Source organism: Brachypodium distachyon, chromosome 1 (genome assembly GCF_000005505.3).
Source record: "Brachypodium distachyon strain Bd21 chromosome 1, Brachypodium_distachyon_v3.0, whole genome shotgun sequence".
NCBI classification, from domain to species: Eukaryota; Viridiplantae; Streptophyta; class Magnoliopsida; order Poales; family Poaceae; genus Brachypodium; species Brachypodium distachyon.
Genome location: NC_016131.3, coordinates 57,732,739 through 57,755,576, shown reverse-complemented (window position 1 = coordinate 57,755,576; position 22,838 = coordinate 57,732,739). Strand labels below are relative to the sequence as shown.

At 44.1% G+C, this 22,838-nt stretch overlaps 2 protein-coding genes across 2 annotated transcripts; both read right to left on the bottom strand.

Annotated features, from left to right (window-relative positions):
• Positions 1-2,615: 2,615 nt before the first annotated feature.
• Positions 2,616-3,737, bottom strand: LOC100837345. The gene has a single exon (XM_024458714.1). It carries the CDS (start codon positions 3,735-3,737, stop codon positions 2,616-2,618), a length of 1,122 nt encoding a protein of 373 aa, XP_024314482.1.
• A 779-nt stretch (positions 3,738-4,516) lies between these two features.
• Positions 4,517-9,444, bottom strand: LOC100836800 (protein HGV2). The gene is made up of 6 exons (XM_003557608.4): positions 9,120-9,444; positions 7,212-7,444; positions 6,124-6,333; positions 5,958-6,048; positions 5,229-5,466; positions 4,517-5,123 (listed from the first exon to the last, which is right to left on the bottom strand). Exons 1-6 carry the CDS (start codon positions 9,341-9,343, stop codon positions 4,731-4,733), a joined length of 1,389 nt encoding a protein of 462 aa, XP_003557656.1. The 5' UTR covers positions 9,344-9,444; the 3' UTR covers positions 4,517-4,730.
• Positions 9,445-22,838: the final 13,394 nt, after the last annotated feature.

Below are 22,838 nucleotides of genomic sequence, written 5' to 3'. Positions count from 1 at the left end.
GTTCCCTGCTAATTTTAATTTCAGCTTCTCAAATCATAGTCTGGAATGTGCCCCATTTTTGTTGGTCGCCTTGTGTGCAAGGGAAATATTTGGCTCTTCTTTGTTGGTCGCGTTGTATGCAAGGAAATATTTGGCTCAGGGAGATGCATTCCCTGGCTTTGTAGAGTAAGGAATTATTTCACAAAAAAATTTTACAGCATTTCACAATTTTGTTCACAACAGTATAAAACACTACGTACACAATACTGGACCAAATCAGTTGTTCCTGGGCCAAAAATGAAAGATCGGATGGGTTTTTGATATCGTCCGACCTGAGACACGGGATCCATTCGTCCGTGTCCCGAAGGTGATTTTTTTTTTCCCTCAGATGTCGAATGTATTGCTAAGTAAGTTCAAAATGTTATTACTGCCTCTAATTCTTCATGTTCTGGTCAAGATTCTAGTCAGACTTTTAAAACTTTGAACATTAACAACTCTTGAAATATTCATTTTGGTAATATGGAGATCGCGTTGTTGCCTTTGGCTGTTTCGTAAATCCCTTGGAATTCCATTCCTATCGAGGAGCTAAGGATGGAGTCCCCTCTAATCACGACCAGCCCCCCTTGAACCCAACAAGGCCTCAGAGTTGCTGGAGATGTCATTTGCACATTAGAGATTAGACATCCAGTTAAGTAAAATAAGACCTGATCCGTCCTGATTATGATTAAAACTTCACATAGAAACACAAGATGACAGATTAAGTACTAGTCTCCGCAACAAGGCACTGTAGCTAAGACAGACATTTGCCTTGCCCCCATTTCATATTCGCACTGGTGCTTCTGTATGACTAACTACTGTAGTAGAAACCCAAGTCCTGCACCAGCTGGACGCCAACAGAACGGCATTATTCCACGAAGCAAACTAAGGAGTACATAATACACGCCGGGGTTCTTGTAGTTCTTATATAAGTATATATAGCTAACAACAACACAGACCCAAGAAGGTGAATATTTTTGCCCAAGATGTCAGGTACTCTCTTCAGGCAGCTCCTCAATTACCCGACCTGGAAATGCACAGGGAGTAAATCTCAAACATGTCAGATAGATCCCAGCATTTGCACTAACAAGATTTATGTTAATTCTCAACTCAGAAGGTTTAATGTGAGATAAAATACAAAGCTGCTCCTAATACTCGTTTAGTTTAGGTGGAGTATTAGGTGCAGTAAAAAATCTGCAACTCACAAATTATATAATTTAACAGAAAGCATCAGAAACAAAATTCGAGGTTTTGGGCCGATGGCACAGCACAATATTCACAACCAAGGACCAGGAAGGACATAAGTCAGCAATGTTATCTATGCATCGCCAAAACTCAGATTAACAGCTAACTGCAAGCTATAGCGATCAAATAGACTAGAGTATGCGTGTTTAAGATTCATGGAGTGCACAATTTTTCATAAGAGAAGGAGAGAGCACAAATGGATCATTCAGTTAACAATCTGCTTATCAGTCAAAGGAACAAGAAACCCCTTCAGAATTCAGATGTTTTCACCCAAGACTGAGATCTGACTGAGCCACTCATGACTGATGGAACTTGTGGCCTGACATTCAGCTTCGCACTGAACTCTTAAAATCAACTAAACGGGGGAGATAACCCCCGGGGCATTGTATTAAGATAGAAACAACAATGACAATAATTATTCTACCCATGAAATAGACGTGAGGTTAATTCCGACTACAATGTTTTTATCCTGGGCCAGTGCCCTGTTCACGAATGTTAGATTCCTCTTAATGAGGAATGTATTGCTATCTAGACGCATTGAGTGTGATAAATTCAGTTCAGTTTTTCTTAAAGAACAGGGTTTTATAGAGAGCAAAAAATAGGTTCTTGTTACTTATTTTTAAGAACATAGCAAGCATGATCTTAGAAGATTCCTATTCCACTGAGTTCTCTCTTGAGGGAGCCACCATGGATAACATAGATCGAAATACAATAATGCTAGTATATAACATCAACTAATTGTATGATAATGTTATAACGCAACAAATACCTAGCAATCAGATACTTTTTGACAAATGCCCTTTTGAAACTAATACGTCCCAGCACTTTGAAAAAGAACCAGCGTCACAATCACAGTTTTGCTAAGCTTAGGTTTTCTTAAGCAAGATGAAAGGTTGTAAAAAAGCCCAGAGAATTGCTGAAACAACAGCCAGTCATCGATTCAAAAATTCATATTCTCCCTGCTTCATTTTTCTTCCATAAAGGGCGTAGGATTTGTTAAACCTCGATTAAACCTAGTCATCCCATGGTTTACTCTAAGTCAACAACAACACACGACTCTCAAAGCATTTGCCCCTCAACAAACTCAGCCATAGACACCCTCTTTATTTTGTACCTCGTATAACCATTTCCATATAATACAAATGTCCCTTGCGCACCAAATTGTTGGCCAGGAAACTGAAATACATTTTTCTAACACTATTGTTCTCATACTAGCACAATATAGTTCTCAACTCTGAAGTAATACATTATCTTTGAAACATCTGAATAGAAGATAGCATGGTTAAGGCATGATACCAATTCAAAATGCTTATATAAATTTTAAGTTTACGATACACATGTCACCAAACTTGGTCCTATATATCATTTACATTGACTGAATATTCACAGATCTTAAACAGGTAGAAGCTGGTAGGTTTGAGGGTAGTACCTGGAGTGCAAAAGCTGAAGTAAGGAAAGATATCTTCGAAGTCGTCGTCCATCTCGCACACCTTTGACACCCGCTCCGATTTGAGGTTGATCATAAGAATGCAAGTATGCGTGCTCATAAAGATGATTCCGGAGTCCACGCCTTGCACAAAGCCAACCAAAGATGGTGCCAAACAACTCGGGTTGTGATTGGGGAGCATTTTAAGGTTGATAGTGCTCAGTTTTTCCCACCTTCTAGCTTCGTCGGGACCGGTCTTCAGTGACCACAGGCAGAGGGTCAACATATCAATGCTGGCTAACCCAAGGCCTCCATCTTCCGTTAGCATGAGCACATTTTCGTCGGAGTAATCATTCAGTTGGTCAAACACCGATATGCACTGTTCGCTTCCCACGTCGTAGCGAAAGATAATGCCGGAATCGCACATGTAGTGGAGCGCGTCTCCCACAAGGACAGGGGCCATGGGCAGTATGGTGAATGAATAGTCAAGCTGCAGTTTAGTCACATCGCTCCACTTATCAGTCACTGATGAGTAGAGGCAGGCGTATGCGACCTCATCAGTGCCGATACCTACAAAGGCCACGAGGAATGGCCCTTCACGACAGCCGAGGTGATCGCAGCCCGCCGTGGCACAGAGTACCGCCGCCCTAAAGTAGCAATCTGCGACTTTAGGTTCACGCAAGTGCATCTTCTCGCCTGTCATGGGATTCCAAAGCAGAAGATCCACTGAGTCAGTGTCACGAAGTAGCACACGGCCGTGGCGACAGTCAAGCGTGTGACAGTTGAGGAGACAAGATTCTGGAGGGCGGAACGCCGTGGTGGGGACGAAGTGGGAAGTAAACTCATCAACCTCGCCACGGAGGAATCCTAGCAACGGGGGCAGTCGGTGGAATTCCCGGTAGCGGCGAATGAAGGTGTGGCCGGTGATGAGAGAATACCAGTGCTTGCAGACGAGGGAAGCACGGACGAGGCACTCCGGCTCGTCGGGCGGAAGTCGGACGAGGATCTGGACGATGAGATCGTTGAAAAGGTTTGCCGGCGACAGCGACATGGCTGATGCTCGAAGTCGGTGGAATGGAAGCGAGGTGTTGTTTTTAGGGATTTGGTTCTTGATGAGGAACGACGAACGAGGAAGAGTCAATATATTTTTCCTTTTAGAACGGAAAGGTGGTAGTTAGAACGGAAAGGTGGTTGTACCTACCGCACTACCGCTTAGTTTATTTATTATTTGTTCGGGGGAGTAGCGGTGGGAATTTGACCACGTGTCCCATGCTACACATCCGTTTTTCTGATATATTGATGATTTATAATTTTCTGACGGTTTTACCATTTCTGAATTCTGACCAACGGGCCCAAATTTACCACATCAAGCAAAAAAGTTCTGGCAATTTTATTTTCTCCTATTGGACCAGCAGACATCACCACGGTCCTATTGGCTATCAGTTAGTCTAATTCCTTGAAAAAACACGACGACTCCTCTCTTTCCAAACAATCCCAAATGTAATTTCTTTCAGCATCGGCCATCTTTTGCGGCCACTCAATCGACCCTTTTTTTTTCCCTGTTATTGCACGGGAAGAACAGGAGAGAAAAAAAAAACAGAAATGGGGAGTCGGCCTGGGCTACGACTGAAAATAGGTGAGGTGATGGCAAGGTAATTTCTTGCGGCATATCATCAAGATGTCAAAGAAAACATATGAAGCAGTGGAGAGCTGGATGCCTGGATGCAAAATGTGAGCCTTTCAAAACAAACACATTGAACACAGAATAACTTATCGCAGTAATAATAACAGTAAAATTGTGAAGAATGCTCAGCTGCAGCACAGGAGACGAACTGAACACAGTATGGCATGGATGGATCATCAAAGATGAAAATGCATATGAAGAGGCACACACATCAGATTATGCGCATCAGCTACCAGGAACTGTCACGCTTGGCAAATGTACCACCAGTTCAAGTGCACATTAAGCTAAACAGTGCCAAATATGTAGCTTACAGGCTCCGGCGAGTTACTAACAGGAGGTAGGGCTAACGACAACGTACTCTTACTTTGACACGGAACCCTCGCCGTCTTCTGCTGCAGGGTGAACGACTGAGTTGTTGCCACTGTCACCTTTCACAGACGGCGGATCATCTGCCGCAAGTCTCTTTGGAGAAGGTTCAACAGAGATGGGCTGGATATTAGCTCGCTTGACGCCTCTTCCTACAACCCCAAGGTCAGTGACAGTACTTCCGGTGCTTCCAGATGTTGCTGCTGTAGACATGGATGGGGAATCAAAGCCATTGTTAAATCCAGCCATTTGTGAAGAAGACAAGGATGAAGCTCTTGGCATGGCCTTTCCAGCATTCTGCATGAGACCTGCCGTTGAGGCAATACTCTTCATAATCTCCTCTATTTCAGAGCTTGGGGTTGCCATTGCTAGCTCCAGGTCTTCAAGCTGAATGAAAACAGTTCAGATATTTTATAACTTATTATACCAAAGAAATATCAAGAAAAGGTTCATGGGGAAAACCTAACAAGAAAAAAAATCTACTTTGTTTACCTTCTTCTCGAGGTCAGGCAATATGGCAATAACCAACTCCATCTCATTTTCTACAGAAGATTTTTTAGGGCCGCCGTCAACAGCAGATGTACTCTCTCCTTTATCAGCCAACAAAGCTTCCTTTGCATTTTTCAGGTTCTGCAAACGTGACTTGCATAATGAAACAGCCTTTGCACAATATGGGATGGCATCTCCAATCTTGGATGCCAACTCATAGACCAAAGAGATACGGAAGTTTCTAGGATTAAATTAAGGAAATTAAGAAAAATAAGAACAGAAGTCTACAATATACCGGCCCTATATAACTGATATTTTCCTCTGGTAGTCACAGTTCATACCCATATTACACTAGCATGTGTATTTGCATAAGTGAAGGTACCGTGAAAGATTTGTGTTAAGTAAAAAAAAAAGACATCATGAAAAATATATGGAAGGATACATTTAGCCTCATAAAACTTCAAATTCAAAAAAGACACCACTAAAACCAGACAGGTACAACCCCCAAAAGGACGCAAGCAATACATCACTCAGGTTGCAAATATGCTGATTAATACTACTCCCTCCGCCCAACAAAGGATGTCTCAACTTTGACTAAATTTGAATGCATCTATATACTAAATCATGTCTAGATTCATCCAAATTTTGACAATTTTGATACATCTTTTGTTGGACGGAGGGAGTACTGTATATGGCAGAAACTTATTACTATTATTACCACAAGGAGGATACAGTTCAACAATCCGACGATGATCAGGCTCAACCAAGTGCTCTAAGATGGCCAAAGCTCTAGAGTAGTCGCCAAGTGAGTTGTCTATGTCCTCTGCAAACAAATTTAGGGTCATGAGTATGCAGAGCATACATTAAATGCAGAAGTAACTAAGATGACTGAGAATACCTCTTTCCATGGAGACTTCAGCTAGAGCAGAAAAGATGTTTACTTTCTCCATCGTGTTATCAGGGGTCTTCTCCACTATTGCTCTTGCAATATCCAACATTTTCCAGGCTAGATCCAAATCAGAATCTTCTTCATCTCCCCCCATTTCATCACCATCCTTGTCACTGCCACCATCTGCATCCTCCTCATCTTTCTCATTTGAGTTTTGACCTAATTAATTACTATATCAGTATTTATCACAGCAGGAAGATAAAAACATCGAACATGATTACATGGCCATCAATGATCTGGTAGCATCGAATACTCATGAAAAGAAAAACAGCAAGCAGCAAAAGAAAGCAATGAGGTGCATTAACTAAGTAAATGATCAAAACTAATCACTATAATGCGATTATTGTTGTTTATCAATATATTGCTGCACTTAAAAGAAAATAATTAGAGTTCTGGTGGAAAAGTGAAACGATCATTACTCACATCATTGCAAAACCTATGTAACACATAGCTGCAAAAAAATAAAGGAACTTGTATGTTGTAAAACTAAGGCCATGCATGTATGCTCGCTAGACAGCCAACTGCAAAGCAAAATGAAGTGCTTCCATTAATATCTGTTATGCCTGGCATTGCTATTCCATGGGTACAAGCAAGAATGGCAGAAATAAATATATAGGCCCAGAAGGCAAATAGCTGAGAAAGAGTAGCAGACAACCCCTCAATATACGGTCAATCCATAACCATAAACAAGCTTTTGTTTGATCAATTGAAGCATACTCTATCTCTAGCATAAAACTGTTGCTCGCCATGCAAATAATTAACAAAACCACTTTGATGAAATGTTCTCCTGCAGAAGGATGGTGAGAACTTAAGAAATAATTTTGAACACTTCCAAGTTCGAGCCATTACTTGCAAATGCCGCAGCACATATGGGCTAGAAGTTTATTATGTATACGCTTGAGCAGGTAAGGACAAAGGAACATAGAACGTATTAAATCATATTAGCATAACATTATGTCCTACATAAAATTATATATATGCATTAATATCTTCCAGCATATAACTGAAATGACTATATGGGATAAAGGGCAACGTACCTTCTTCCAGACCATCTTTGTCCGAAGATGGAGCATCTTTGATGTTGCTACTGGATGCCTTTGAATTTCCACTACCTTCATTGGTTGTACTCTTCGCTGAGTCTTCATTTGGTGCACTCTTGGGGACATTACCCAAAGGATCAGTCTCCTCCTGTGATTTGTATAGCAACGCACATCCATATTTGTAATACGTGCTAGCACACTCTGGAGCAAGTTCTCCAAAACGTTCAACCCTGGGTGACAACAAAGGTGATTATAACATAACAACAAAGGTGTAAATTGGTTATAACAGAACAACAAAGGTACATAATCTGAGACAGAACAGAACAATTATAATTGACCAGCATAATGGTTCCATCAACCATTTTGACGAAATAAGGTGTTGAATATGCTCACTGTTGATTGCCTTTTACAATAACTGACTAGCACTTGCACAGATTATGATTTAGGAAGCACAATTCTGAAGTACCATATAAACAAAGTACATAGCAGTGAAACGTCTATCACTACCAATGACTATGAGTACTGGAGAGGCATAGACACATTTCTAAAATAGGATAAAACCTATTCGTCCAAGTAATTGCACTCTGATTTTGATGATCATACTACAGATAACAAGCACCAGTGGCAACAAAACCTCGCGCTGAACTGCTGAAGGGCCCTCAAACCCCCTAGCTCGAACCAGAGCAAAACAAGCTAACAGGACAAACCAGCAGCAGCAACTCTCTAAGTCGTCCAAAATACTGCAAGTACAAGTCGGAACTAGAAACCATAGCTACTCACTTTCCAATAGGTGCATCTTATTGCAAGGCACTAACTATGTTCAATGTTGATTCCCTTTTACAGCCACTGAATAGTGCTTTTCAGAGTAAATATACAGGCAATAGTTGTCACTGGAGATGCGTATACATATTTCTAAACTACGATAAAGCCCATCTCTGGAGTCATTGCACTTTGGTTAGATGCTTATCATGTCAGATCTATGTGTCCTGCAACTTTATTCTTTGATTGGAACTATTAATATTCAGTTACCTCATTATGGAATCATGCTCATGATTATATGGTGTGTGGAATATATGCTTGCTGGAAAATACTTAAATGCAATATTGTGTTTTAAGGAAGCCGGTTGATTATCAATGGAATACAATATGCCTTGTATGAATATTGGAAAGACTACCCGGGTAAATTGATAATTGGAAGGAGCTAGGTCATATATTAGGTTACAGCCCTAATGTCAACGTACGTGATTAGTGGAACTTAAACATGATCATGGCACATTACTCACAGGTACGTGTACCAGGGACCTACACAGTCAGAATCCTTTAGACAGATGAACTATATTGTTGTTGGTAGTTTAATCTCGACTCTATCTACAAACTAGTTTAAATCTATGAATCTTATCTGTATAAACAGTATAAGAAGGTCCTTACTCCCTACCGTCAGTATGCAAATTGTGATCAGCACCACAGAAAAGCACAGAGGAATAGGGGGTAGAGCACCCCGTTAATTCCTACACATTACAACCCACACATGACACATCACAGAGAGAGGCCCAATCCAAAGTATCCCTATAACAATAGTCTAATTGCACGGCAACTAATCCCTCGCTTCCTAAACACCACAATTTAACAGTCAGCTAACTACACTGACTAATCCCCCCGCATCCTAATTCCTAAACACCACTGTCAGTAAGCCACCTTGCAGCATAACCCCCTTAAACCCTACTAAACCCACCCCCACCAAACCACACAAACAAACCAAAGGCTCGAAGGATCTACCAGTAAGTAAACTAATCTAGAAGAATAACATCACAAACGGAACATTCTCCACACGATCTACCCGTATGCGTGCATCGTCCGGTCCGTGAGTCGGACGGCGGGTGGGAGGGAGGGGAGGAGGAACCCTAACCTGATCTCGAGGGCGCGGCTGAGGCAGTCGACGGCCTCGACGAAGTCCCCCTCCTCGATGGCCTTGGACCCCTTGGCGAACAGCTCCTCCGCCCGCTCTAGGGTTTTCTCCCCTTCCCCCTCCTCCTCCACCTCTGCCTTCTCCTCCTCGCTAGGATTCGGCAGCGGCGGCGTGTCCTGGCGCTCTTCCTGGGGGACCTCGATGTTGTCCGAGGAGGACTCCATGGGTGACGGCGGGCGGCGGCGCGGTCTCGTTCTCCGGGCGCGGGCGGGGGGGAGGTTGGGGAACAATGGGGAGCGGGAGAAGAGGGAAGGAGAGGAAATGGGGAATGTTTCGGGGACGCGTAGGGGATTAATAACTTGCCGCGGAGGTGGTTTCGGCCCAATTGGGCTTTGTGGAGCTGCAAGTGTGGGCTTTTCGTTTTGGCCCAACGTGTTGTCGTGAGAACTTCAGAGGGGAGCCTTTGCTGTCAGCAAGCAAAAAGCAAAAGTGTCAAGAATTTGATTCAGCATAAGCTCAAAAAAAAAAATTGATTCAGCAAGCAAAATGATCCCCACGGCGAAATGGCCTACGGTGAGAGTAATTCACCACGCATGGAATTCCATGGCGGGCAAGAAGAGAGACTAATTGAACTTTTTAATTCAATCAAGCAAGAAGTGCACACACACGGTGCATACACCTGGGATGCCATCTAAAATTATTACATGACTCAGAGACCACACAGTTTTTTCACATCTCATTACATAGGCTAGGAAGGAAGACCTTGATTGGACATAAACATCTTCGTCTCACAAGGACTAATTATAAGCATACATAAATATTTTCAACAAACTCTAAACTCATGATTGACGCCTCCCTTAGCTGCTCTCCATGGTGTCTTGCGTCTTGGACCTGGTGTTGGTTTTGGAGGAACTTTCTGTTTGGGCTTTGCAAAGGTGAAGCGTGCATCACCGCGAGGAGATTCTCATCTCATCTTATAACGAGTTACCTCAGGTTGACGGATGAAACAAGTGATTGCATTTGTGGAGATTCTCATCTCATCTTATAACGAGTTACCTCAGGTTGACGGATGAAACAAGTGATTGCATTTGTGACTGCCATCTCCTCCACTTGCTGTAGGCTAATTCCATCCATACGTTCCCTCTGCCCACCAATTATCTCCAACGCATGCATATCACTTTTCATGTTGCTAAAATAATGGGGGCAAAATTTAGCAGCACATCTAGAAGTGGCCAATCATTCACAGTATTTCTCTCAGCTTCGTTAGCGGAGCTTTGCAGGTTGTACTGATCCACAGCTGAAATGCAACAGTCAAATTCCATTCGAACAACTTGTTTTGGAAATCTGCATGATAATTCTGATGGGATCACTTTGTTGGCACAAGGGTTTTGCCGATTTGGTCCGCAACATAATGGATCTGGCCTCGCAAGCAGAGTAAGATCGGCCTCAATCAAAACAGATAAACGTGCCACAAAATCTGGCGGAGGATGGGACAAGCCTTGTGTAGGCAGCTGAGAGAGCTCTCCAATGGCAGCTTGGGCATAATATTTGAACAGAGGTCCGTGCGACCACGGGCATTGAATGGCAATCCGGACAATGTCCATGTCTTCTGATAGTCATAGCGTCAAGCTCATTTCAAAACACTTTTCTGGTGTCATAGCCTCATGGCTACGAAAATAAAGATACGCCAGTACACCATACTATTCGAGATCACGTATGGGATATATTCGAAAGTAAAGGCATCGGTTTGCTCCCTCCATCACATACATCAATTTCTGACCTCGAAGAAGTTGCCTGATGAGAGGGCTGAAAAACCTGTAGTGCGCAAGTGTACAACCAGACTCCACTTTGCTCATGAACTTGTCAGCCTCGTCGGCGCACCACTCAAATCTTCGAACAGCAGACCGGCTGAGCTCGTCTTGGTTCATGCCCAAGAGAGACGAAACCCAACGTGCCACAGCAAGAGTAATCTTCTTCGCAACGGGGAAGGATAATGATGAGGAAGAGGAGTGTGTTGTTGTTGATATTACCCCCTGCTCGGCAACAACGTCGTCGTGGTCCTCTAGAGCCCGCCGCTTGCAACTCAAGAGCTCATGGCACTGGCAGTAGACACGCTTGATGGCCCTCCGTTGACACAGCAAAGACACATTGGTGATGGGAAGCTTGCTGGATCTCTCGAGTGCCAACTCCAGCTTGGAGCGCGCCCATTCCAGCCTCTCCAAGTTTTCCTCCATGGACGCCCTCTCTTCACGCTTGCCGAGCACGTGAGTGACTGCTCTGCTCACCCCCTCCTGTACAACAGCCGTCACTACGATCCCTGCCGCCGTGGAGGCAATTGATTGTTCCATCCCTGATGCAAATTAAGAAATTATATCACAGACCATGCATGGATCAAATTTTGATACCCAAGTGCCGGATCAAGACAGGGAGGAACTGATCCACGTCACGTGTGGCGTGTCTCACTCACCTCCTAATTAAATCGTGAGCTCCCTTGGGGAGTATGGATGATCGATGAAGAAGATGGATGGAGGGAGTGTAATGCAGTGCTCTAGCCCTTGAATAGGCCGTGAAAAGGAGATGGTAAAAGACTAGAGGGCTGGGCAAGGACATTTCCTTGTCTTTCTCTCCGCCTTCCTCGTTGTTTCCCACCCACCCGGCACCTTCCTGGTTGTTTTCCACCCACGTGAAAAAGGGGAGCCTTCCTCCCACAGCTTCAGCTTCATCCCCAAACGACGATTTTCCAATCACGGCCGACGCATGGGACTGAACTGCTGGCCAAGAGATCTCCAGCCGTCCCTCAATATGGCGTCTGGCCTCCTTTTTTTTTTAGGTCTAGCCGGTTTCTTTATACCAAATTTATCAAATATTGCAAATTGAAATAAGCACATTATTTAATACGTTGAAGCGTTCCCTTAGCCCGAACATGCCCGCCTTATATTTCGAAAACTGCTTGGAAATTGTATACGTCCTACATAAAAAAAAGGAGGAAGTACTTAGTTAGCTCAGGTTGACGGATGAAAGAACTGATTGCATTGGTGATTGCCATCTCCACTTGTTGTAAGCTAATTCCATCCATATATTCCTCATGTTCACCAATTAACTCCAACGCATGCGTATCTCTTTTCATCTTGCGGAAATAATGAGGGCGAAATTGAGCAGACACATCTAGAAGTGGCCAATCATTCACAGCATTTCTGTCAGTCTCATAAGGTGAGCTTTGGCGGTTGTGCTGGTCCACGACCACAAAAGATATACACCATTAGAATCTCATTGCAATAACTTGTTCTGGAAATCTGCATGATAATTCTCATGGGATCACATGGTTTGCACAAGCCTTTTACCAATTTGAGTATCCAAAAGTGATGGGTTCAATTTGCTCGCGTTATCACATACTCCGCTTTCTCACCTCGGAGAAGTTGCGGGATGAGAGGGCGGAAAAACCTGTAGCACGCAAGTGTACAACAAGAATCCACTTTGCTCATGAACTTGTCAGCCTCGTTAGCACGCCGCTCAAATCTTCGAATAGCAGAGCGGCTCAGCTTGTCTTCGTTCATGCCCAAGAAAGACGAGGCCCAACGTCTAGCAGCAAGAGTAATCTTCTTCGCAACAGGGAAGGATAATGCTGAGGAGGAAGAGGAATCTGTTGTTGTTGATATTACCCCTTGCTCGGTAACAACAGTGTCATCGTCCAGGGCCTGTCGCTTGCAACTCAAGAGCTCATCACACTGGTGGTAGGCACGCTTGATGGCCCTCTGTCGACTCAGCAAAGACTCGTCGGTCATGGGCAGTTTGATGGATCTCTCGAGCGCCGACTTCAGCTTGGAGTGCGCCCACTCCAAGTTTTCCTCCATGGACGCCCTCTCCTCACGCTTGCCGAGCACGTGCGTGACTACTCTGCTCAACCCTTCCTGTACAACAGCCATTACCACAATCCCCGCCGCCATGGAGCCGATCGATTGGTCCATCTCTGATGCAAAGAAATTGAAGAACATGGATTAAATTTCAATTGGACTTGTATTGGAGTGCCGAAAACCAGAGAAAACTAATCCGTTTGGCGTGTCTCACCTCCTCCTAATTAAATCGTGAGGGCGTGTCTGAGGTTGCACAATCAATCTTGCGGAAAAAAAGGTATGGATGAAGATGATGGGGGGAGTATAATGTGCAAGACTCCGCTCAGGTATTAGTAGTCTGTGAGCAGGAGATGGAGAAACAATGAAGGTAATAAGTATAATATATCACTCTCGACTTGTAAGCACGTCACTTAGCTCGTTGTCCTCCCTATCATCCTAATCAATTGTGTGAGGTCACATTTAATTCTTAACTTGTGGCCAGCCTGCTGCTGCCGAGGGCTGCGAGTCCCCTTCGGTCACAAACAGTCCAATACACTGATTAATCTGTTTAGATCCTCATCTGGTGCTTGCTTTTACTAGGTAATTAATTACAATGTGTCCGGCAGAAGCTGTGTTGCTTCAGAAGGGTTGAAAAATTACTATGAAGGCACAGGATGCTTCCTACCCCCTCCGTTCCTAAATGTAAGAAGCCAAACTTCCTATCCCATATGCGTGCCTCGTCCAGTCCGTGAGTCGGAGCGGCGGGTGGCTGGAGAGGGAGGGATTAGGGAGGAGAAACCCTAACCTGATCTCGAGGGCGCGGTTGAGGCAGTCGACGGCCTCGACGAAGTCCCCCTCCTCGATGGCCTTGGACCCCTTGGCGAACAGCTCCTCCGCCCGCTCTAGGGTTTTCTCCCCTTCCCCCTCCTCCTCCACCTTTGCCTTCTCCTCCTCGCTAGGGTTCGTCGGAGGCGGCGGGTCCTGGCGCTCTTCCTGGGCCTCCTCGATGTTGTCCGAGGAGGACTCCATGGTGTGGCGGCGGGCGGCGGCGCGGTCTCGTTCTCCGGGTGCGGGCGGGGGGGGGGGGGGGAAGTTGGGGAACAATGGGGAGCAGGAGAAGAGTGAAGGAGAGGAAATGGGGAATGTTTCGGGGACAGACACGCAACACCAAACCTCGGGGACGCGTAGGGATTAATAACTTGCCACGAAGGGGGTTTCGGCCCAATTGGGCTTTGTGGAGCAGCACGTGTGGGCTTTTTGTTTTGGCCCAGTGTTTTGTTCAGACATCTTCCGAGGGGAGCCTTTGCTGTCAGCAAGCAAAGGTGTCAAGAATTTGATTCAGCAGGCAAGTGATCCCCACGGCGAAATGGCCTGCGGTGACAGGAATTCACCACGCATGGAATTCCATGGCTGGCAAGAAGAGAGACTAGATTAACTTTATTCAATAAGCAAGAAGTGCACACACGGTGCATACCACTGGGATGCCAACTAAATTATTACACGACTCAAAGAGCAGACCCCACAGAATTTTTTCACATCCGATTGGTACTCCATACATAGGCTAGGAAGTAAGACCTTGATTGAACCGAAATATCTTCGTGTAACATAAACTCATTATACTCATACATAAATGTTTCAACAAACTCTAAACTCCTGATTGACGTTGGCACGGTACCGGACGATGGCAAATCAAGCCTACAACACACCAAAATGATAAAAGACTAGAGGACTGAGCAAGGATTTCCTTATGTTTTCCCACCCACCCTCCTCGTTGTTTCTCACCCACCCTCCTCGTTGTTTCCCACCCACGTGAAAAGGGAAGCCTTCCTCCCACAGCTTCATCCCCAACGACGACTTTCCAAGTCACGGCCGGGGCATGGGACCGAACTGCTGGGCAAGAGCATCTCCAGCCATCCCCTCAAATGGCGTCCGACCTGCTATTTTTTGTTTGAGGTCTAGCCAGTTTCTTTATACCAAATTTTACCAAATATTGCAAATTGAAACAAGCACATTATTTAATACGTTCTGAATCACAATTCAAGAAAATTCAATCAAAAAAGAGAACTAGATGTTTCCTCTGAGCCTCCACAAATGCTCGATCAGATCATGTTGAAGTTGTTGATGAGTACCAGCGTTTTGAATTTCTTGGCGCCTGGCGAGGAAAGCAGCAAAGGCGGACGGCACATGGTGATCATCATCGGCTAGAGGACTCATCCGTTCATACGGTTCAGTGTCAAACACCGGACATTCCTGCTCGCTCTCAATTATTCATGTTGTCCATGATCACACATGCAGTCATGACCTCCCACATCTGATCTTTCGACCAGGTGAGAGCAGAGTACCGGACGATGGCAAATCAAGCCTACAACACACCAAATGCCCTCTCGACATCCTTCCTACATGCTTCTTGTTGCGTCGCAAACCAAGATCTTGCTCCTCCTGGGTGTGCATTTGAGATTGTCTTTACAAACGTCGATCATCTTGGATAGATGCCATCTGCCAGGTAGTTGTACACATGGCCATTGATCTCATAGTTCACCGGAGGAGCAGTGCCTTCAACGAGCTTGGTAAACACATTCGAGCATCGCAACACATTGATGTCATTGTGCGATCCTGCCATACCGAAGAAGGCATGCCAAATCCACAGATCCCGATGGGCCACTGCCTCAAGCACCACACTGCATGATCCTTTGTGGCTTTTATACATGCCATGGTGTGCAAATTGACAGTTTTTCCATGACCAACGCACTCACGATCTTTTGCGCAAAAAATGTATAGCGATCACTGGCACTCACGATTTTTTTTTGACAGCAAAGCACTCACGATATCTTTAGTAATAAGAGTTAAATCTATAAGAAAGAGAGGGACTATGCTAGGTGGAGACTGACACTCACGATCTTATCAAACTAATAGAGGAAAAATAATACTCACCCCGTACGTAAATAAGGTAATATTACTAATCTTCATGAAGCTGATCACCATAGAGTTCTGCCTCAAGATTTCAATTTACCTACAGGTTAGGCTGCTGAAATAGAAGATTTTCCTAAGAGAAATATTTCAAAGAAGAGCCTGAAAGAAATTTAAATTAATAGATTTTTAAAAAATTCTTGCTAAAAATTACGGTTTTGTATAAGTTTATAATGATAAAATTATTATTGGACAAAATCTTGTCTTAACGAAACCAAATACGTCAATGCCAACTTTTATGAAAAGGAGGGAGTATATCTTACTTGGCAGACAAATGCTTCAAACAAATTCAAAATTATCATAGATATTTGTGGTGAATTTGTGCAAACGAATTAGAAATAATCTAATGAAAAAATCGGACATGTTTGCTGCTCAATCTGTTCTAGGTGCTCCTTCTCCGATCTCGCTTTCACTGCCTCCCGGGCCCCACCTGGCAGACACGCACGCACCCCTCAAACCCAGTGAACACATCTCGTGCTCTTGGCATTCCCTTTCCTCTTCCGCAAGTTAACGGCTTGGTTCTTTTAAATTTATATTAGCTCCCATTGTTGTCAAGTGTTACCAAGCCTTGTCTGTAAGCCTCTGCTTTTGAAGGATGGTTTGGATAATGTAAGCTTGCGATTAACATTGTCATTGAGTTACACCCATATTCCTACCTTAGCTAATTCCGTGCCCCGTAGCTTGTTGCATTTGTCCTGAATTGCTCACAAAAGCGCTCATACCCTCACCCGAGGAACGCACACACGCACACCCTAGATATCCCTATTAGCATCTAAGAGAGACTGAACCGGTAGATCTTGAGAGATTGACGAAGTTACCACGTGTGCCTAGTTGTTGACGGATACGTCACCTACCACTGAAAGAATATCTCCGGTGAAATCCTGGAATAAATTCAGGTAAATGTGAGCACTCATGTATGTCAAGTTTAGGACTTGTAACTGGATGGGGTGGTTCCACCACACCAGACCACCTGAGCTAGGTTATGTTCATTGCCTGTGCCCTGAATTGGCTTGATATAACTAGACACTTATTACATTTTTTTGACACGTTCCTTTGTTGCCGGTCTATAGTAGAAAAACGGGACCTTATATTGTAATAAGTATTAAAAAAATCCGATAGAACACATCCATTGCTGAGAGCTTTGACCATGTTCATTGTCGGATTTGTTGGAAATATGCCCTAGAGGCAATAATAAATATGTTATTATCATATTTCCTTGTTCTTCATAAATGTTTATTATCCATGCTATAATTGTATTAACATGAAACTAAATACATGTGTGGATAAATAAACAAATACCGTGTCCCTAATATGCCTCTACTAGATTAGCTCGTTGATTAAAAGATGGTTAAGGTTTTCTAACCATAGACATGTGTTGTCATTTATTAACGAGGTCATATCATTAGGAGAATGATGTGATGGACAGACCCAAACCTAAGCATAGCTTTTGATCGTGTCACTTAAATTTAAATTGCTAATGTTTTTTTTGTGTCAAGTATCATTTCCTTAGACCATGAGATCATGCCACTCCCTAGTACCGAAAGAATACTTTGTGGACATCAACCGTCATCTCATAACTGGGTGATCATAAAGGTGTTTTTCAGGTATCTCGGAAGGTGCTTGTTGGGTGGTTGTATGGATCAAAACTGGGATTTGTCACTCCATGTGACGGAGGAGATATATCTGGGCTCTCTCAGTAATATAACATCCTAATGAGCTTGCAAGCATGTAACTAATGTGTTTAGTCACGGGGATATTATATTGCGGTACGAGTAAAGAGAACTTGCCGGTAACGAGATTGAACTAGGTATGGTGATGCCGACGATCAAATCTCGGGCAAGTAATATATCGCGAGACAAAGGGAATTGGATATCGGATTAATTGAATCCTCAACGTAGTGGTTCAACCGATGAGATCTTCGTGGAATATGTGGGAGCCATTATGGACATCCAGGTCCTGCTATTGGTTATTGATCAGAGAGGTGTCTCGGTCATGTCCGCATGTTCTCGAACCCGTAGGGTCACACACTTAACGCTTAATGTCACTAGGTTTTGATGAGATAAATAGATGGTGATACCGAATATTGATTCGGAGTCCAGGATGGGATCCGGGACATCAGAGGAGCTTCGGAATGGTCCGGAGATAAAGAATTATATATGGGAAAGCTGTTTCGGAAAAGTTCGGGATATTTTCCGGTATTGACCGAGAATATTCTAGAAGGTTCCGGAAGTTCTTGGAAGGTTCTGAAATGTTCCGGATTATTCCTAAAAAATTAATTGGGCATCTGTACTAATTAATTAGAGAAATCTAATTAATTATCCCTAGGGGAAAGGGAAGCCTTCGGTGGGAGCTGTCCACCACATGGTGAAACTCACGTACGTGGGGAGGCATAACAGAAGGATTGGGAATCCTTCCGGGACTCCCTGGCCGGCCACCTCTAGGAAAGGAAAAGGAAAAACTGAATTAGGGAATTGATCCCTATGTGATCAAATTCCTATTTCTTGAGAGGCAAGAAAGGAAAGATGAGATTGTCTCCTTTACCTGCCTTGCCGTCGGCCTCCTCCCCTATATAAGGAGGGGGGGGGGGCTGCCCCTTAGCTGAACCCTGCTCCTCTCCCTCTCACGCGCATGGTGAAGCCCTGCCCGTGGAGAACTCCACCATAACCTACACCACGCCGTCGTGCTCCTGGAATCTCATCGACCTCTTCCCCTCGCTTGCTGGATCAAGAAGGAGGAGACGACGTGAAGCTGAACGTGTGGATACCAAGGAGGTGCCGTCATTTTTGCACTGAGATTGATCTCATTGAAAGTTCCACTACGCCAACAACGATCCCGTGATCGTAACGCTTTGTGGTCTACGAGGGTATGATGCTCATAATCCCTCTCGTTACTTACATCTAGTAGATATGTTCTTGGGTTTCTTACGCACATCTCGTAGGAAAAATTTTGTTTTCCATGCAACGAACCCATCAGGATTCATTGCCTCCCTTAATATTAGCCGTTGGATCTTCGCTTGTGGGTGGCCGGAGTCCGTGCGGTCAATCTCGGGTCATTTTCTTACCAAGGCTCACTCGTTGTGTGGCTGTCATTGGGCCTTGGGACATTGCTAGCTCGCCATATGTGGGTTAGGTCTCTCTAGTACGCCGGAAATCCTACCAAAAACGCCTCCTTTCATTCATTCTTCTCCTTTTCTCATCGTGCCGGCTCTTGATCCATGATTCCGCCCATCTCCTGCCCACTCCTCCTCTGCTGCCAACAAAATCCTCCTCTGCCCACCAACCGCGCCGCCTCCTCCACAGTGGTGGTCTCGTTTAGCGGCAGCGACGGTCTAGATTTGTCTTGAGGTATTCTATTTTAACCCCAAATACCATTGTTCCTCGATGAAGGTTCTCCAAACGACCACGGGCGACCACCTGGGTTCGCCAGGAGGCGGCTTCGCACAGGTTACTCTCGATCTGGCAGCGTCGTCTCCAGATCTGGCAGTGCCATCTCTAGATCTGGCCCCTCTGTCTCTATATCTACCAGATGAACTCTTCCACGAGATCCTCTTCCGCCTCCCGCCAGACGAGCCCCGCGCTCCTCGTTCGGCTCTCCATCCTATCCAAGTCTTGGGACCGCCTCCTCTCCGACCCCGCTTTCCGCCACCGGTACCGCAAGCTCCACCAAAAAGCTCCAACGCTTGGTTTCCACTATAGTGAGTACTCTACTGAAATTGTCACCTCCTTCATCCCCGCCACGGGGTTCTGCCCCCCGTGCATTCCTAACTACAAGCTGGCTGACTTTGCTGTGAGTGATTGTCGCCATGGCCATGTCTTGGGCCGTGCCTTCCTCTTCGATTTTGTGCACATGCAGCTCATGGTCTGGAACCCCATGACGGGCCACCACACACATCTCAAGAGCTTCGATGATTCCTTGATCTGCATGGGGGAAGCAGTGCTCTGCCCCGTGGAGAGCTGCGACCATGCCACGTGCCACGACTTCCATGTCATCTGCATTGGCATAAACAAAGAGGAGGGGACCACAACTGCCTATGTGTACTCATCACAGTCTGATGAGTGGAGCACACCGACGCCTAGACTTCAACTTGATTGGTGTAACATACAGATGCACAATGTGATCGTCGGAAGCGCCCTCTACTTCCTCCTCACGTATGGGCCGCATGGCACTCAAATTCTCAAGTATGACATTGGAAGGCATTAGCTCTCGATTATTGAGCCGCCTGTGGCGGCAGCTGTGTTTGACCAGGGCACTATCCTCATGGCACCGGAGGATCGCTCACCTGAACACACTCAGCCTCTACTTGTGGACGATGAAATCTGGTCCTGATGGATCTGTAGCATGGACACAAGATAGAGTCATTGATCTCGCGGCGCTTCTCCCCGTTGGAGACCTCGTGAGCGAAGTTCGTTTGATTGGTTCTATGAAGGGCACCGATATCATATTCGCCTCCACAGCTCTGAGCATATACTCCATTGATTTGAAGTTGCTGAAGTCAAAGAAATTGCGCGAGCAACAGAACTGTAGAGACATCTTCCCCTTCATGAGCTTCTACAATCCACTAGGTATGTTTATTTTAGTTCTTGACCTACAACGTCTCACTAGACCTGCTTTTGCAACACAATTTAGCTAGTATTGTGTTACCTCATTTTGATCAATTTTATAGTCAAACCTTAGACCAGTGCACTAAAACATTTGGAGCCACACTAACCAAACCTACACATTACAGAACGGCGATCTGGGACAAGCCTTTCGGCGGGGGCATAACAGTTCCAGCGTGGCGCTTAGCTGAAGTGTTGGCCTGAGACGAATGGTGCATCTCATTCATGAGAAGGACAATCACATGGAGGCAATTTGGGGTTCAGTGATGTAGTAATGAACTATTTCAGTAGTGTGTGCCTTGGTGGCGCTTAGTTGATTTCTCATGTTTTGTCGGTTTTGCCGATATGTTTGATCAGTTCAATAACTTCTTCATGCCGTCAGCATGAATGTGTGTAAACTTGCAATGTACTTTCAGTTTGTTGATGAAGTTTTCTGGTGGTGTTTTTGGTCCCAAGGTATTTCCTCGTGTAAAAATTTTCATTGCCGTTTTTACCTACTGCTGTTCAGATCTTGCAAAGCTGATGATCTTCTTATCATTTTGGATGGTAAGATATCATGCATTGTATGTTATCAGGTAGTTGTAGAGGTAGATTGTAGTGATCTCTCGGTCCATTCACTTAAGAGTCTGATGTTGTTGGTATGTTTAGAGCCTTCAAGTGTTTTATTTTCAGGTGGGTAATTAATTGAGGAAACAACAAGTCAACATTTTATTAAGTAACATGTTCATTTCTTGCTTGGCATGGTCACACCTTCAATATAGTCATGTCTACAAAACCTGAAGAAAATGTTGAGCAAGCCCGATTGGGAACTGACATGAGTATGCTATGTGAGCTGCTTGTCTCCATGAAGATAAGTTCTGCTTGTCTCCATGAAGATAATAACTTCGAGTGCTGACCCTGTGAAATTTGAGTCTGTGTAAGTAAGTTTTTTGCCACTTGGACTCGTAAGGATGATTCAGCCTAGTGCCCCACCTTATCCTAATAAAACATATATATTGATATCTAAAGCACTAATTTAATTGGGTTCTTTTGCGAATTGGAGTTTATAGATTATCCATATTAGAGTTTGGTCAATTACACATTTATATGCATCTACTTCTTTTCTGTTGTGGATTTCTGTTTTTATCTTCAGGGACATTCAAATATTACAACAATTTATTTTCATGTTCTTCTTGTCCTGGTACATACTGATAGAGCCCATTGATTAGACAAAAACTCAAATGACAGAGCTAGTTCATTTTATCCAGACGAGTGCATGCCTAAATGCCTAAATAGGCCGCTGAAACCACTATGGAGGAAAAGATCCTTCAACGAAATGGTTTCTTGACCAATCCACAGAGGTTCATTTTGCAGTAGAGAAGGTATATTCATATATCAATTTCAGGCAGGGAATTCGATCTGTGAAGAATCAATTCAATTTCAATGGCACACACAACTGCATAACCTCTGCAACATGCCAATACAGCAGCATGCTTCAGTGAATCGACGGATCAACACACAATCGCCTCCAAGAGATCCATCAGCTAGAATGAAGGATGGATGTAGTTGAAAACAATATTACGGAACTAGTGCAGGAATTAGAGCATTCAAATTTCACCTCCATGTTGCTTGAACCACTTTCCAGTTTATTCGCTGTGAGCTACTGAACTCGGAACATTTTTCAGTTCAGAGTGTATGTCTTGATTTTTCAGCACTATGTATAGGCAAATCTGCTTCAATAAATGTTATTGAAACTAAACATCTCTCATAGGGAGGCTAGATTCCCTGCAAAACATGAAACATGAAATAAACATCTACTACAAAAACAGAAATAGTAATATATTTATCTGACGCATAGATCTCAGGCCAGAGTACAATGACAAGAGACAACACTAACTGACCATCATGGCTTACATAAACTTCAGAAAGTACTAATTGACCATCATGTCTTACTTAAGCTTTCCCGGCGGAAAACACTCTAAGGTTACTAAATTTACCACGATTACTTAACTCTTTTCCTTGTTTTCACTTCCCATATGAAAACAAAACATACCAGCATTGATCATGGTGACTAAATTTTTCTTTCCCTACATTAAACAGTCAAACGGGAAACAAAACACGTGAAGAAGCACCAGTGTTGCAACAAGCCAATAGGTGCTGCTCATGGTAATAGATTTCAGTGCAACCTCATGGTGGTGGAAGTCTTCTTGTTGCATGATCTGCACAAAAAAAAACATGCAATTTGCAATTGATAAATCTCATGACCATGTTGTAAGTTTGTGACCTCTACATTTGCATCTAGACGAATGTAATTTGAAACGTTGATTCCTAGTTACATCTAAAGA

What these genes read in the sequence shown, in the direction of transcription:
- LOC100837345 (XM_024458714.1), bottom strand. Translation starts at nt 3,737, where the DNA reads ATGTCGCTGTCGCCGGCAAACCTTTTCAACGATCTCATCGTCCAGATC.
- LOC100836800 (XM_003557608.4), bottom strand. Translation starts at nt 9,343, where the DNA reads ATGGAGTCCTCCTCGGACAACATCGAGGTCCCCCAGGAAGAGCGCCAG. An exon ending in TGAAGTCTCCATGGAAAGAG is followed by an intron (nt 6,049 to 6,123) that starts GTATTCTCAGTC and finishes ATTTGTTTGCAG; the next exon opens with AGGACATAGACAACTCACTT. An exon ending in TGCCTGACCTCGAGAAGAAG is followed by an intron (nt 5,124 to 5,228) that starts GTAAACAAAGTA and finishes GTTTTCATTCAG; the next exon opens with CTTGAAGACCTGGAGCTAGC.